This window comes from Orcinus orca, chromosome 1 (genome assembly GCF_937001465.1).
Source record: "Orcinus orca chromosome 1, mOrcOrc1.1, whole genome shotgun sequence".
In the NCBI taxonomy this organism is placed as follows: domain Eukaryota; kingdom Metazoa; phylum Chordata; class Mammalia; order Artiodactyla; family Delphinidae; genus Orcinus; species Orcinus orca.
In genome coordinates, this window is record NC_064559.1 from 168,779,504 (window position 1) to 168,797,758 (window position 18,255).

General features: G+C 38.7%; 1 protein-coding gene across 6 annotated transcripts in view; it reads right to left on the reverse strand.

Annotated features, from left to right (window-relative positions):
• Positions 1 to 18,255, reverse strand: part of ZYG11B (zyg-11 family member B, cell cycle regulator) — an 80,180-nt gene that overhangs the window by 40,281 nt on the left and 21,644 nt on the right. For 3 of the 6 annotated variants that reach the window (XM_033435500.2, XM_033435502.2, XM_049699904.1), the window contains exons 2-4: positions 17,905 to 17,967; positions 15,709 to 15,874; positions 8,954 to 9,708 (exon numbers count right to left, since the gene is read on the reverse strand). In XM_033435500.2, coding sequence (XP_033291391.1) covers positions 8,954 to 9,708; positions 15,709 to 15,874; positions 17,905 to 17,967 — 984 coding nt within the window. Of the gene's footprint in view, positions 1 to 8,953; positions 9,709 to 15,708; positions 15,875 to 16,216; positions 17,869 to 17,904; positions 17,968 to 18,255 lie in introns of those variants that run through there. The other 3 variants (XM_004273844.4, XM_033435501.2, XM_049699901.1) reach the window with 2 other exon arrangements.

Consider the following 18,255-nt stretch of genomic DNA (forward strand, 5'->3'; position numbering starts at 1 on the left):
AATACTTATCAAATAAATGTATTAATTAATTTTCCCAGATTTATCAAGCTCCCACTCAGCATCAAGAGGTGTTGTTCAAAAGTAAGTTTATCTAGGAATTTCCCATTTATACAGGTTAATATCCTTAAACTGTGGTTCACATACCATTGGGTAATGAAATGTATATTAACAGGAAGTGGCTTTTTAGAAAAGTAATCCAACTAATGAGTAAAAAAAGAGGGCTTCCCTGGTGGCGCAGTGGTTAAGAATCCGCCTGCCAATGCAGGGGACATGGGTTCGAGCCCTGATCTGGGAAGATCCCAAATGAGGCGGAACAACTAAGCCTGTGCGCCACACTACTGAGCCTGAGCTCTAGACCCCATGAGCCACAACTACTGAGCCTGCGTGCCACAACTACTGAAGCCTGCGTGCCTACAGCCCGTGCTCCACTATAAGAGAAGCCACCACAATGAGAAGCCTGTGCACTGCAACGAAGAGTAGCCCCCGCTCGCCACAACTAAAGAACCCCATGCACAGCAATGAACACCCAATGCAGCCAAAAATAAATAAACAAAACTCTTAAAAAAAAGAAACTTCTAGAATATCACCATGATCCCCAATGAATAACTAGGTGTTGAGTGTCAACAACTGCTAAAAATCACAGAAAGAAAAACAACCAGACATTATGTACTTCCTTAATGAAAGAGCGTAACACCTGAGGGTCCTGCCAAAGGGATCAAACATGAGTTTGATTAAGCCACTAAATCCAACTACCAATCTGCAGAAAATACAAAGTCAGTGAAACATGCACTACAAGCATACAATCAAGAAAACCCAGGTTGAGGGAGACTCTACAAATCAAAGGGCTGGATTCGTTAATACACAAATTATAAGGAAAAGAAAGGGATGGAGAGGGAACTTATAAAAGATACTCAAAAGACATATAATTTTGAAAAATGGGTAAGATTAAGTGCCTAGAGGTAAACAGTTGGATGATAAACTATTTAAAAGAGCAAGGACATGATTATCATTAAAGTCTGGACAGAGATTACTTTTGTGGGGAAGGAGGGAGTTGTGATCAGCTTGTAGCTGACAAGTTCTATTTATTAACCTGAGTGATGGTTTCAAGTGTGTTCACCTTATTTTTACTCATTAAGGTATACATTTGTTATTTATGGTCTTTGCATCTGTCTTATTTTACAAAAAGGTAAAAAAACACAAAAAAACACAAAAACAAAACCCAAAACCCTGCTGTTCAGAGAGAGAGAATCTTCTCATTAAGGTGGAAGACTGTCTTTTTTTGGCAGTACCATTATAAAAGGTGACACAAAAATAAACACTTTTAAAATATATTACACAGTAACTAGGTTTTATGTGAACATAGAGTATTCAAGCAGGAATATGCAGCTTTGAGGAAATGAAGGGCTGCATCATGGCTGACATTTCAAACACTGATAGGATATGCTACAAAGGTCTAATAAGAATTAGACTACAGGACAGATGTGTACCAAGTGACACAAAGGCACGTTTTGAGCATTTGTAAGATTGTAGGAATAACAGTGGAAGTTTCTTTACAAAATGCTTTTTAAACTATTTATGTATAATATACATACATAAACATTGGTCTTGACTATGTATTCACATATATAAGCAGTTATTGAATAATAAAAACTTTCCAAGTGTTCAGTTCTTTTGGAATCACCCTGAACTTTTTCTTAGATTTTCTTAGATTTGGAAAGACACTGAATTATTACATGAGATAAAAAAGACTGTATGAGGGAAAACACATTAACAATAATCTTCATCAGACTTCATCAGTCCACATTTGGTTGATTCCAACAGCTTTATATTAACTTACATGAAATGTAACCTCAAGTTACCTTTAAATATAAAATTAAAGAACTTTTTTTTTTTTTTTTTTGCGGTACGTGGGCCTCTCACTGCCGTGGCCTCTCCCATTGCGAAGCACAGGCTCCGGACGCGCAGGCTCAGCGGCCGTGGCTCACGGGCCTAGCCACTCCGCAGCATGTAGGATCTTCCCAAACCGGGGCACGAACCTGTGTCCCCTGCATCGGCAGGTGGACTCTCAACCACTGCGCCACCAGGGAAGCCCAAAATTAAAGAACTTTTGTTACTGGAATGTAAATACTCTAAACCAAATTTCATTGCCTGTATGTTTATTCAGTGATCAACACTTCTGTAGCCAGTGATAAACCCTCAAATCAAGCAATCTGGCTCCTCAAACAAAACGCATCTTCAATTCAATCAATTTCGTATGCTAGATCAAAAAAAAAAAAAACGAACAAAACAAAACAAACAAGTGTCTGTATGCACTAGTTTCTGCAAACAATTTAAAACAGAGAAAATATCCCTAACCACTAAATTAAGCCTTATTAATATTTAATATATGGATTAAAACTAAAATGTATATTCTAAGGAAAAACTTTCTTGTAGCACTCAGTATATAACTCTATTATAGCATTTCTTACAATGGATTAAAGCTATTTTTAAATTGGTCTGCCTCCTGTCCACGAGACTAGAATTCCTCAAGGGCAGAGGCCTTAGCTCAGACATCTTTAAAAAGTTCTTAGAGTTTTTTAAAATGGATTGACTCCTTTGCTTAAAAAAACTTATATGTACCTTCACTGGATGTTGATTACTGCAGTTTAATATAAGAGTCTTAGTTCTCAAGGGAGAAGTCTAGGCTAGAGATATAAATTTAGGAGTCATCAGCATATAGGTTTAGGGCCTGGGAGATCAGGAAGGACCAATAAAGGAAATTGAGGGTGAGTCCAAAAAGTAGGGAAAAAACAAGACAAGTCTGATATCCTAGGAACTAAGTAAAAAAAGTATTTCAAGAAGGAGGACAAGATCAACTGTGTCAAATGCCACTTTAGATCAAATAAGATGACAACTGAGAATATTGGGTTTAGCACACAACCAGTGATTCTCAGGAACTGGGAACCACAGCTTGGTAAATAACCCCAGAGTCTAGGAATGAGGCAGCCAAAAAACAGAAGAGTTCTAATTGTGGAGAAGTGGAAGGTTCAAGAAACTGATGCTTACAGACGAATAAATTGGGTAGGGAAACAGAGATGACAGAGTTGGTAATTCTGTGGTAAGAAAACCATCTGTGTTGGGACTAGAAACAGAGAGTAAAGGAAAGAACTAAGATTCTCAAATATAGGCAATGAGATGTAGTAGAAAGGACACATACCAGGCTCATCAGCTGGCTGTGACCCTTAAGAAAGCCATTCCCTCCCACTGAGGACAATACTTCCCACACAGAGTCAAGAGATCAAAATAAATAATATACATGAAAGTGGAAAAAAACAAAACTTTTGTTCTTATAACCACCCACTAACAGTATAATATAATGCCTCATAAGGAATACTGGGGAGTCACACTGTCTCTATTTCCTGCATCTTTCAGTGTGGTCTAAAAAACGTGTAAAGCCAAAAATGTCAACCTAAACTAGTTTTAAAAGCATCACAATACTAAGACAATCATTTCAGACAAGATTTTCATCAACTTTGCTAACTTGGAAAATTCTAAACAAGGAGACAGAGCAATCTCAGCTCTCTTCCCTTAACATGACCTATTATTTTTCAGCTCTCAAATTAGTAGTCAAACAAATAATTTAAAAGAAACATCAAATTTTTGGCCAAGAGGTACATGAAAAGATGCTCAACATTACTAATTATTAGAGAAATGCAAATCTAAACTACAATGAGGTATCACCTCACACCAGTCAGAATGAACATCATCAAAAAATCTACAAACAATAAATGCCAGAGAGGGTGTGGAGCAAAGGGAACCCTCTTGCACTGTTGGTGGGAATGTAAATTGATACAGCCACTACAGAGAACAGTATGGAGGTTCCTTAAAAACCTAAAAATAGAATTACCATATGACCCAGCAATTCCACTACTGGGCATATACCCTGAGAAAACCATTAATTCAGAAAGACACATGCACTGCAATGTTCACTGCAGCACTATCTACAATAGCCAGGTCATGGAAGCAACCTAAATGCCCATCGACAGACAAAAGGATAAAGAAGATGTGGTACATACATACAATGGAATATTACTCAGTCATAAAAAGGAACGAAATTGGGTCATTTGTAGAGATGTGGATGGACCTAGAGACTGTCATACAGAGTGAAGTAAGTCAGAAAGAGAAAAACAAATATTGTATATTAACGCATATACGTGGAATCTAGAAAAATGGTACAGATGAACCTGTCTGCAAGGCAGAAATAGAGACACAGATGTAGAGAACAAACGTATGGACACCAAGGTGGGAAAGGAGGGGTGGGATGAATTGGGAGATTGGAGATTTATACATATACTAATATGTATAAAATAGATAACTAATGGAAAAATATAAACATCAACTTTTGTGTATAGTTGAATAAAGGACAAAGTTCCAATGATCTCTACTTTTAAAAAAATATTTTAAAACAATGATTCTCCACTTTAGCTGCATATTACAATCACCCAAGGAGCTTTAAAAAATACTGATGTCTGGGTCCCACCTCCCTGTGGTTCTGATTTAATTGCTCAAGTTCCTCAGATGATTTTTTTTAATTAAAAATTTTTTCCAGTTTTATCAAGATATATAATATTATACATGCATATATCACAAATACATCATGTAAGTTTAATGTGTAAAATATGATGAGTTGATACATGTAAATATTGCAAAATGATTACCATGATGTGGTTAGTTAACACATCCTTCATCTCAAATAATTACACTCCAGGTAATTTTAATTACAGTCAAGGCTGAGAATCACTGCTTCAATGTTTACAGAGGTAGAAACTAGATGATAGCAAATAAAGTAGGTGTTTCCTAAAGCCAAGATTTCAAAGTAGTAACAGTTCCATTTGTAAAATCAAACTTGTTTCACAGAGGCATTGTGGAACACAGATGTCCTACTAGCCTCAACCAAAAAACTTAGGCTAGGGCTTCCCTGGTGGCACAGTAGTTGAGAGTCCACCTGCCGATGCAAGGGACGCGGGTTCGTGCCCCGATCCCGGAGGATCCACATGCCACGGAGCGGCTAGGCCCATGAGCCATGGTTGCTGAGCCTGCGTGTCCGGAGCCTGTGCTCCATAACGGGAGAGGCCACAACAGTGAGAGGCCCGCGTACTGCAAAAAAAAAAAAACTTAGGCTAATTCACTCTAGGGTCTGTTGGTGGTAAGAACAATCAGCAAAAATTGTACTGCTCAGGAATCACAACTATTAGAGGATCTTTGCCTTGAGAAGATTATTTTGTGCAGTGTACTAGGGACACATTCCTTTCATCCTTCAGGACACAGGTCAAGCTCACCTCTTCTGGGAAATCCTTCCGAAACTCCCAGTACACAGAGATAAGAATTCTTTCCCTTTGATTTTTTACAGTTCTTTACTGTCTGACCCACTTCTTAGGGAGTTAAGTAACACTAAAATAGTAATTTACATGTTTATATTTCCTTTACCAACAAGCCCTGTGCTAGAAATCTATCTTGTTCCATAACAAGTTGTATGTAAGTTCCTCAAACTTCTTGCTGCCCTGCACCTGGCTTATGTGACCTTGCGAAATCTGGCCCTGGCACCTACTTCTCCAGCCTCACTTTATCGCTCTGCAACTTCAACTTCTTACTCTGGAACTCTAGCCACAGTGGCCTTCTTGCAGTTCCTTGGATGTACCATGCTCCTTCCTACCACACATCTTTTGCATATATCATTCTCGCTGCCTGGAATTTCCTCTACCAAGCTACTCATCCATAAGATCTTCACTCATTCATCAAGTCCTCAGAGAAGCCTTAAACTAAGTCGAGTCTCTCTGTTAAACATTCTCAAAGGTAGCATTGTATATCTTCTAGATTCTTAGCACTATGCAGTTTAAAGCATATGTATGTATGCATATTATATGTTAATATATGTATATGAGGACTTCCCTGGTGGCTCAGTGGTTAAGAATACGCCTGCCAATGCAGGGCACACAGGTTCGAGCCCTAGTCCGGGAAGATCCCACATGCCGCGGAGCAACTAAGCCCACGTGCCACAACTACTGAGCCTGCACTCTAGAGCCCGCGAGCCACAACTACTGAAGCCCACGTGCCTAGAGCCCGTGCTCCGCAACAACAGAAGCCACCGCAATGAGAAGCCCGCGCACTGCAACGAACAGTAGCCCCCGCTCACCACAACTAGAGAAAGCCTGCGCGCAGCAACGAAGATCCAATGCAGCCAATAAATAAATAAATGAATAAATAAATAAAATACAAAAAAATATGCATATGAAATATAAATATATATATATTTAAAGCATATACCCATGACATATGAAACTTCATTGTTTGACTCCCTCACTAAATTACAAGCTCCATGAGGGCAAGAGCATGCCTGTTTCGCCTCACCATCAAATCCCCATGTCCAGCACAGTACAGAGTATGCACTTAATAAAATATTTATTGAATGAATAAAAAAGAGTGACTCAAAATAATTTCTTACATTCTATTTTTTAAAGTCTACATTTACAAATAATCTAAGAACTGAAGTGTTTTAAAATGTTTATAACTAAACTTTCCTTCTCCTTTTTTGAGATCAATAATGGTTACACAAAAAAAAGGAACCCTCCTACACTGTTGGTAGGAATGTAAATTGGTGCAGTCACTATGGAAAACAGTATGGAGGTTCCTTAAAATACTAAAAATAGTGTTACCATATGATCCAGCAATCCCACTCCTGGGCATATAACTGGAGAAAACTATAATTCGAAAAGATACATGCACCACAATGCTCACAGCAGCACTATTTTACAATAGCCAAGATATGGAAGCAATCTAAATGTCCATCAACGGAAGAACAGATTAAGAAGATGTGGTATATATACACAATGGAATACTACTCAGCCATAAAAAGGAAAGAAATGTTGCCATTTGCAGCAACATGGATGGACCTAGAGATTATTATACTAAGTGAGGTAAGTCAGACAGACAAAGGCAAATACCATATATCACTTATATGTGGAATCTAAAATATGAGACAGGGGCTTCCGTGGTGGTGCAGTGGTTAAGAATCCAAATGCCAATGCAGGGGACACAGGTTCGAGCCCTGGTCCAGGAAGATCCCACATGCTGCAGAGCAACTAAGCCCATGCACCATAACTACTGACCCTGCACTCTAGAGCCTGCGAGCCACAACTACTGAGCCCACGTGCCACAATTACTGAAGCCCGCGTGCCTAGAGCCCATACTCCGCAACAAGAGAAGCCACTGCAATGAGAAGCCCGTGCACAGCAATGAAGAGTAACCCTTGCTCGCTGCAACTAGAGAAAGCCCGCGCGCAGCAATGAAGACCCAACGCAGCCAAAAAATAAAATAAATTTATTTTAAAAAAATATGAGAAAAATGAATTATGTATTAAACAGAAACAGACTCACAGACATAGAAAACAAATTTATGGTTTTCAAAGGGGAAAGAGGGAGGGATAAATTAAGAGTTTGGGATTAGCAAATACAAACTACTATATATAAAATAGATAAACAAGAAGGTCCTATTATATAACACAGGGAACTATATTCAATATCCTGTAATAAACCATAATGGAAAAGAATATGTAAAAGAATTACTTTGCTGTATACAAGAAACTAATACAACATTGTAAATCAACTATACTTCTATAAAAAATAAATAAAATAATGCTCAAAAAAGATACCTTGTCATTTTGCTCACAGTATTCATTTCTAGGCCATCCCTGACTCTGCCCCCGGTAGGATCAAATGATACTTCTGCTTAAGCGGTATAGGAAGTAGGGGAAGAAAAATGGGGCTCTGGAATTAGACAGATGTAGATCCAAATATTGGTTCTAACTAATAGTAAATCATGGGCTTCCCTGGTGGCGCAGTGGTTGAGAGTCCGCCTGCCTATGCAGGGGACACGGGTTCATGCCCCAGTCCGGGAAGATCCCACATGCCGTGGAGCAGCTAGGTTCATAAGCCATGGCTGCTGAGTCTGCGCGTCCGGAGCCTGTGCCCCGCAACGGGAGAGGCCACAACAGTGAGAGGCCCACGTACCGCAAAAAAAAAAAAAAAAAAAAAGTAAATCATGTAATTTTATGACTCTGTTTCTCACCTATAAAATAGAGTTAATACCTATCTATAGATATTAGCATATACAATATAAAGCACATATAGGATACAATGTATGTTAGAAGAATATTAGTTTTCCTTAACTTGTTATAATTCTATCCTTCAAAGTCTGATTCAGATACCATCTTCTATCAAGTCTAAAATTCTCCAGCTAGAAAAACTTTCTCCTACTTTCTTACAGCAACTTCACTGATCCTTGGCTTTATAGTTATAACATCACTACTACTATCAGGCTCCTTGGAGGCAAGTCCTATATCTTTTTCATCTTTGAATCCCAAGCTGTACCAAGTCCAACAGATGTTTCCTAAACGGAATTTAAACAATTAGGCATGAGAAACTTTAAGAAAAGCAAAACTTTACCATTTCTACAATAGACATCTCCTTGGAGAACTTGCTCTTCCATCAGATACTCAATTCAACAAGGAGCATCCCTAGTTTCTTTGAAGTGATCCTTTAGAAATGGTATGTTTAAGTGGTTCAAAATATCTAAACATTATCATCATGTGAACTATCATTTATCCAGGGCCTACTATATGACTTCCACTTTACATATATAATTATTAATCTTCAGAAGAATTTTGCAAGGTACGAATCATATCTATTTTATAAATAAATGTAAATTCAAAAAAGTTACGGCATAGCTTGCTCTGGGTTGTGAAGCAAGTAAGCTGGGATTTTAATTAGGACTCTAACTCTAAAGCAAGCCCTTTCCACTATATAATGTCCTGTTTCATGAACATGTTCCATGTGTTATTAGACATTCACCTTAATGGAGTCTTATGCAACTAAAACATTGGTCAGCCAGACAAAGGAATATATTTTTAAAGTCTAACCTTCAAATGTCCTTCGCCTGTGAGGAATTCAGAGTAGCCAGCGTCAGTGGCCAGCAAACCTACAAACTGCATGCTGGGCCGTTGTTGTATAAAGGCTTCGACAGCTTTATCTGTCACATGCTTCCTCCCAGAGACATCCAGGGAGACGAGGTTGGGCAGGATGTCCTTTTGTTCTAGTAATCGAAGAGCTATGTCTGATGTAAACTGTTTATCATCTGAAATATCAAGATGATTCAGATGTCTTAGTTCCCGAACAACATCCAGTATCTGGGTAGTTGTCATTTTTAAACATTTCAAGTGATGCATGGTTAGAGACTTGAGTCGGTCTTTGCAGGCCAGCAGAGCCGTGATGTCTGTGATCGAGGTGTTAGAAATATCCAGGCTCTCTAATCTTGGCAATGAGGCAACTTCAGCCAGGTCTTCATTATAAAAGAGAACATTGGTGATGCTTAATGCTCGAAGGCCAGAAAGCCGGCTAAAGCACCGTTCATAAGGATCTTCGAGTGAGAGAGTTAATGAATTCAGCACTAGGCACTGGAGATTTTGCTGGATCCATTTGTTACTGCCAAGCCCACTGATAATGTCTGTAATTGTGATATCAGCATTCACACCTGTGGCATCAAGTTCCACTAACTTGTGGTGGCAGAAGGCTTTCCGGAACGCAACGGCAGAGATCTTGGCTTTGCGAATGCAAGCTCGTTTTAAGCGCATCTGGTTGCCCCTAAAAATACCTACAGTTGCATCATTCAGGAGACCTAGGAAAAAACAAGCAACATTTTAACTTCAAAAAACGGTTAAAAGGTCTTCCCTGGTGGCGCAGCGGTTGAGAGTCCGCCTGCCGATGCAGGGGACACGGGTTCGTGCCCCGGTCCGGGAAGATCCCACATGCCGCGGAGCGGCTGGGCCCGTGAGCCATGGCCGCTGAGCCTGCGCGTCCGGAGCCTGTGCTCCGCAACGGGAGCGGCCACAACAGTGAGAGGCCCGCGTACCGCAGGAAAAAAAAAAAAAAAACGGTTAAAGGATAGCTAAAATTTCCAAAGCACTCCCTTGTAACAATATTTCATTTAATTGACATAACAATTCAGTGAGGTAAGAATATGATTATCTACAATTTATAGATGAGTAAACTGGGGTTCAAAAAAGTGGCCTTCCAGGCTTCCCTGGTGGCACAGTGGTTGAGAGTCTGCCTGCCGATGTAGGGGACATGGGTTCGTGCCCCGTTCTGGGAAGATCCCACATGCCGCAGAGCGGCTGGGCCCGTGAACCATGACCGCTGAGCCTGCACGTCCGGAGCCTGTGCTCCGCAACGGGAGAGGCCATAACAGTGAGAGGCCCGCGTACCGCAAAAAAAAAAAAGTGGCCTTCCAAGAGCACAGAAATAGCACATGGCAGAATCAGGACTGTGGTAGACACTATTGATTTTATTAACATTTGGTTCCTGGACCACATGTTAATGTGTCCTCCCCTTCCTGGACACACACACAAATGTGTCCTCCCCTTCCTGAACACACGGACAACTACGTTTCCCAACCTACCCTTGGACTTAGATCGGGCTATGTGCCTAGATCTAGCCAATGGTATACCAGAGCCAAGTACAAAGTATCATGAAAGCAAAGAAAAGGAAATAATCCATGATGCCTGGAGATCAGAAAAAGACTTCATGGAAAAGGTGATCTTTGAGAAAGTCCTTCAAAGATGAAGGAAAAGTTCAAAGATAGAGAAAGAAGGTGAGGGGAATTAAATGAAGAATAAACAGCATCAGCAAAGCCTTAGAATACCTATGGCAAATCATTATGCTGTACACCTGAAACTAATACAATGTTACGTGTCAATTATATCTCAATTTAAAAACTGGAAAAAAAAACAGCCTTAGAGATGTGAAAGCCCAGCACACAGTTAGAAAACAACAAGTAGTTCTACACTGCTTGAACATAAGAAACAGCTAGAGCTATAAGGTGTCTCCCTGGTAAAGAGAGGAAAAAGAATATAGGGGAAAACCTAGATATGAGTGAGAACATGGTACGTTTCTGGAAATTTAAGTATGGAAGTGGGAAGAGAAAAGAAATGAGGCTAGATCACTCTGAAAGGTGAAGAGAAGAAACCAGACCAGCTAGGTGTCTTGGAACACAAAGAACAATACGTTGGATACTGGGTTTTTTCCTTGCACCATACATCCCAGGCTTAAAGTCAAAGAAGTGGACAATTGGTAAATACCAACAAGCACACACAAAAGTAGCTCCCCCCAAAAATCTGCTCACTCTAGCCAAAGTATCAGGAATGGGGCAGCCTAGCAAGGCAGGCAACTTTTAGACAGTAACTACTTTACTTCAGTCAAACACCAAAGAAAAAACTGTGGCCACACCCTCATCCACACCAGCAAATGCCAAGAGGGGAACCTAGACTTTCAACCTTGCTGTAACTAGTTGCCCCAGTCTCCCCACAGGGAGGTGTTACAGAAGGCTGAGTAGGGAGCCAGGACTTTCACGTCCATCTGGCAGTAATGAGGTGCTCCTCCCCCTCAGTGCTGGAGTGGTGTCAAAGGAAGCCTAGCAGAGAGTCGAGACTTCATCACTGCCCAACAGTAAGTAATGAGGTCACCTCACCCCAACATGCTGTCAGTGGAGGCCAACTGAAGAAGAGAAATGAGGTACTCATACCTCCGTCAGCTAGGGCAGTATCAGTAGAGATCTAGTGGGGAAACAGAACACCAATCCCCTACACAGCAATAATGAGGAGCCCCAAGTCTTGGGTGTCAACAGAAGTCAAGTGGGGAACAAGAATATTATCCCAATCTGGCGATAACAAGGCAGTACCTCCACCTTCCACTGCTAAAGTGGTGTCAGAAACACAGACTAAAACAGTAGTGTCATGTAGTCTCCAAAACAGTAGTCTCCAAAATGTCCAGATTTCAATAAAAATTCACTCATCATACAAAGGACCAGTACAATCTCAAACTGAAAAAAGACGATCTATAGATGTCAACACTGAAATAACAGAAATGTTACAATTATTTTATGAAGATCTTAAAGGAGCCATCATAAAAAACCTAAAGTGTGCTTGAAACATGCTTGAAACAAACGGAAAAAAAAAGCCTCAAAAAAGAAATAGAAGATATAAAGAAGAACCAAAGGGAGGGCTTCCCTGGTGGTGCAGTGGTTAAGAATCTGCATGTCAATGCAGGGGACACGGGTTTGAGCCCTGGTCTGGGAAGATCCCTCATGCAGCGGAGCAACTAAGCCCATGCGCCACAACTACTGAGTCTGCACTCTAGAGCCCATGAGCCGCAACTACTGAGCCTGCATGCCACAACTACTGAAGCCTGTGCGCCCAGAGCCCATGCTCTGCAACAAAGAGAAGCCACTGTAATGAGAAGCCCATGCACCAAAACTAGGAGTAGCCCCCACTCACCACAACTAGAGAAAGCCCACGTGCAGCAATGAAGACCCAATGCAGCCAAAAATAAATAAATAAAATAAACAAAGGAAAATTTTAGAATTGAAAAATACAGTAATGGTTGGGCTAAACAACAGAGCAGAAGGAACAGAGGAAAGAATCAGTGAACTAAAAGATAAAAAAATAGAAATTACCCAAACCTAAAGAACAAGAAAAAAAAATAGACTAAAAAAAAAAAAAAAAATGGAACAGAGCTATTTGTCCCAGAGGAGAAACAGGGTAGGGTTGAAAAAGTATTTGAAGAAATAATGGCTACATACCTATCAAAATGACTGAAATAAAAAATAGTAATAACACCAAATGCTGGCAAAATGCAGAGAAACTGGGTCAGTCTTATATAGTTACGAGTGTAAAATGGCAAAGCCACTTTGGAAACAGTTTGGCAGTTTTTTAAAACCTAAACATGCAACTACCATGGAACCCAACAGTAGCACTCCTGGGTATTTATCCCAAAGAAATTAAAACTTATGTCCAAATAAGACCTGTACATGGATGATTACAGCATTATAATATTCATAATATTAGATATTATATTCACAATAGCTAATAGATATTATATTCATAATAGCTAAATAGCATTATCATTAGGTGGTAAAATTCTTATTCTGATTCCTAGCTTTTATCCACACATTTCCTGGAAGATTTTTAGCTTTGAGACAACAGACACAATGAGCAAAGATTATGACAAGAGAATCACAGAACCAAATAAGTAAAACTCTTTAGTATCAGTCTTATTTTAATAAGGATTGCCACCAATATCATTAATCCTTTGAGTCGGGTAAATAAGTAAAATTTTTTAATGTAAATAAATTATTTTTTTAAATCATTATGCTATTAGAAAAAATATATTATCAATTTTAAAAGCATTCATAGGGAATTCCCTGGTGGTCCAGTGGTTAGGACTCCACGCTCTCACTGCCAGGGGCCTGGGTTTGATCCCTGGTCAGGAAACTAGGAACCCACAAGCCGCATGGCACAGCAAAAAAAAAATTCACAGAACAACCTTTTTCCCATTTTATTATGAACATTTTCAAACACACAAACATTTACCAAACAACTTTTTAAAATTGTGACAAGAATTTGTTCTTTTGCATATTAGTAGTATCCACTCCCGACTGAAGGTGGATATGATTTTGTAAAAAGAGATTAAATAACTCAGAACACTTTTTGGTGAAAAAGGCAGGTAATCACACTGGGGAAACACAAATGGGGACAGCACATTGTTTCTCTGACTCTCACTTTCCTCATCTGAAGGCAGTTTGAAAAAAAGAGGTAGAAAACACATTTTGATCAAGCATATAGCCTCCCCAAGACATTACTCTGGAGGACAATTATTTAGTTACATTTACTTAAAAACTACTTTAATTATTTTATCCATATAAAGCATTTGCCACAGTCCCTGGTATATAATAGGCATTCAATAAATGTTAGCTGCTATTATTAACCAATAGTAGTCATATTTCAAAAGGAATCTGGCAAAGTTAAAACTTCAGTTAACATTTATTCTTTTGATTGACAAGACCAGTTATATATATAAATATTTAAATTGAGCTTGGTAAGTGTAATCATTCAATTGAGACCAGAAAGAAATGTTAGCACTGGCATGATCTCTTAAATCGTTGTGCAGCTTTGTAGGGGACCTTTAACTTTTTTTTTTTTTTTTGCGGCACGCGGGCCTCTCCCGTTGCGGAGCACAGGCTCCGGACGCACAGGCTCAGCGGCCATGGCTCACAGGCCCAGCCACTCTGCAGCATGTGGGATCCTCCCGGACTGGGGAACGAACCCGTGTCCCCTGCATCGGCAGGCGGACTCTCAACCACTGTGCCACCAGGGAAGCCCAGGGACCTTTAACTTTAACATGGATAATATCTACTGAAATTTACCCTAGTTCCTTTGGCAGATTGGAAGAATTCAAAGACACTACAGACTTGAGCAGCTTAGTGAAAACCAAGGAATGTAGGTATCTTCTTCTTCCCTAAATTATTCCAGAATACCTCAATTACAGCCTTATTTCTCCCACCTTTCCTTGGAATGCATTATCTGCATTTGTGTTCGCTCTCCTCCTTCTCTCTCTCCCTCTCCCTCCCTCCCTCTCTCCCTCTCTCTCCCCCTCCCTCTCTCTCTCTCTCTCTCTCTCTCTCTCTCTCTCTCTATATATATATATATATATGCCAGATAATGGTATAAACTTTTGCTGCGATTTTAAGTATACATAATAAATTTATATATTTAATATTTAATAAAATATAATATTTATAAATATATTTATGTTATCGGATTGTCCAAAAAGTTTGTTCGGGTTTTTCTGTAAGATGTTTTGGCCAACCCAATAGATGTGTCTGTGTGTATTTACATATTTAAAGTCACAAAAAAGTGTATACCATCATCAGGCATCTAGGAGCAGGAATACCTCTAATGTAGGTATAGGAAGGTTGTGTGGCAGTGAAAATAGCATAGATTTAGAATCAAACAGATCTGCATTTGAACCACGACAGTTATTAACACTGTGACTCTTAACAAGTTACATCTCTGAACCTCAGTTTCCTTATCTGTATATAAATTGGATAAAAATAGCTATGTTACAGGTTTTTGAGAAAAGTCAAATTCAAGAAAAGCATATAAAATGCTTGGCATTATTACATGCAAGAGGCAATCAATAAATGATAATTATCATTACTGCCACATTTTCATTCTATTTTATAGTTGTGGGAAAAATTGTGTTTCTTACTTGTAAGAGTTTATACACCCTAAATATATAAAGGCATTATATCTCTTTCAACTTAAAACTTATATAGAGGTAACAAAAATTATCAATATACATAACCAGAATTTCACAGATAAATCTTTCATAATTTATTTTCAGAATTTGTTCTTAAAAACAGAAGTAATAAATTAGCTATGATTTCCCATTTCAAAGGTCAAAAGCAGAAACTAGTTTTTCCATAGTAGTATTTATTGATTTTCCTGCTGCCAAATGGTAATGTAAGGTGTTTTAGACCAGCAGACTTCTAAACTGCTATTTTGGAAGAGAAGTTATTTTTGCCTTGAGAATGGCTCCTCAAAACAAAACAGTATAGAAGAAACAAACAAAAAAATGATTTGCCACATTAGAAAATAAAAATGCTTATCACAAATTATAAAGTAAGTGGCAGGATTGGCAAAAATAAATGAATTCCTTTTCCTAGAATTAGGGTTTTCTGTTATTTCTACGAAAATCATTAAATGGCCACAGTAGCACTTCAAAATCCAATGCCAATTAACAGCACATAATTTTTGTTTCCTCTATTTATTTCATTTCTTACCATGAAAAGCCATGGTCTGAAGCAGCCGATCAGCCACCTCCTGTGGGAATACTCCAGGTTCCTGCAGACACAGTGTTCCATCTTGCCTTGCTGAGCAGAACTTCTCAAGGTGAGTAGTCAGGAAATTCAAGCAGATATCAAGTAAGGAATAAGGAGATGCCTCCTCCTTGGATCCCAGGAAGAAACAAAGGGAAAACAAAAGCCAACAAGTTAGTTTCCAGAAAAGTGGAGAACAAAATATTCATTTCCTTGTTCAACAAGTACTTTTATTCAAATGTCTACCTTGTGCTAGATACCGTGTTAGACAGTGGGAATACAACATGTGGTCCATGTTCTCAAGAAGCAGGAAAAGAGAAACATTTAAACAAGTATTTACATAAAGTCTATTAAATACTAAATATAGAGGATATATTGGGTAGTCACATAAGCACATAGCAGAGTACCCTAATCAGTCAAGGATGGTCAGGGAAGACCTCAGAGGCACAGCAGATTAATCTTCCTAACTTACCAGCCCTAAATTACCCTCTACTGCTCAAAATGTCAATGGACTTCATGGAGCTGGAGACAAAAGACAAAATTCTTAGATTGTTAGACGATGCCCGAGTCCTTCCCAAATCTAGCCCCAATTTACTTTCCAAGTTAATCTCCCACAAAATTCCTATCCCAACCTAATAGTTCAAATATGATCAGTTTATTTGGGTAAAAGAATGTGCTATAGGTGTTATCCTCAAAAAAGAAAAAGGTTAACCCAGTTATTCCAACCTGAGGAATAAAGAACTAATCAAATAAGCACAAAGATTAAGTATAAGGGTTTTAATTACAGAAATAAACACTCTAAGTGTCCCCAACAACAATAATATAACTAAAATATAATTACAGTAGCTACCATCCGTTAGGTGCTTTCTATATGACTCTGCTGAGTGTTTAACATGAATTATCCATTATTTCATTTATTCCTCACCCCTACTTTACAAAGCAGTGAAGGATTATCTTCATTTCTGAACAACAGAAAACTGGCTCAGAAAACTAACATCTTTCTCAGTATTCTACACACAGTAAGTGACAAAGTGTAAACTAAGACCTGGAGCAACCAAATAAATAAATAAATAAATAATTTTTTAAAAGGTAAGTTTTAAAAATTACGTAGTTTATAGAACTTCCTCAACCTGATAAAGGTCATCCATGAAAAACCCAATTAGTATCATACTTAATGTTGAAAGTCTGAATACTTTCCCCCTAAAATCAGGAATAAGACAAAGATATCTGGTCTCACCACGTCAAATTCAACATTGTACTGAAGGTCCTAGAATTAGGCAAAAAAAAAAAAAAAAAGAAAACCAAAAAGAAAGAAAAAGATAAAAAGAAATAAAAAGCATACAGATTGGAGAGGAAAAGTAAAACTGTCTCTATTTGCAGGTAACATAGTTTTGCAAAAGAAAATCCTAAGGAATTCACACCAAAAAAACTATCAGATCTAAAAAAGAAAAACCAAAAACAAGTTCATCATGGTTATAGGATATAAGATCAATATATAAAAATACCTATATTTCTATTCACTTACAATTAAAAATACGAAAATGAAATTAAGGCAACAATTCCATTTAAAATAGCATTGGGACTTCTCTGGTGGCCCAGTGGTTAAGAATCCACCTGCAAATGCAGTGGACACGGGCTCGATCCCTGGCCCGGGAAGATCCCACATTCTGCAGAGCAACTAAGCCCGCGAGCCACAACTACTGAGCCTGCGCTCTAGAGCTTGCGTGCCACGACTACTGAGCCCATGTGCCACAATTACTGAAGCTCGCACGCCTAGAGCCTATGCTCCGCAACAAGAGAAGCCACTGCAGTGAGAAGCCTGCACACCGCAAGGAAGAGCAGCCCCTGCTCGCCACAACTAGAGAAAGCTCACGTGTAGCAACGAAGGCCCAATGCAGCCAATAAATAAATAAATAAATAAATAATTTTTTAACTTATTAAAATGGTTACATACTTTACAGTTTACAAAGCGCTTTCACATTGACACATTTGATATTGTAATAACTGAGTAAGATGGACAACAAAGACATTATTTTTTAAGATGAGGAAACAGACTTCACAAAAGTTAAATGGTTGGCCCAATGAAGCAGAGACTGTGAGCTGCCAACCCTAAAACTTGTTCTTCTTTTCTTCCATGTTAATAAAACCTTTTATTTTTACCTGGGCACAGGACCACTTGTAACAAAGACTATATATCTCTGTATCCTCTGCAGCTAGGTGTAGCTAGGACAAATCAGAAAAAGTTCAGAGTAAGTAATTCTTCAAATTCAACTTCTGCATCACAGAACTTTGCCTATTCTGTCTTATTTCCTGTGTTGTAAGTATGAATTCTTTCTGCTTTTTCTACTCTTCATTGTACCATCTTTTTAAATGTCTAAAATTCATCACCCAGATGAAACAAGATGCCCTTTGACCTCCATTGGTAAGTTTCAAAATGATCTATTTATTTTACAAAAGAGAAAATAAATGAAAGTTGGGTAACTATCAGAGGGGAGACATCTGAACCTTCTG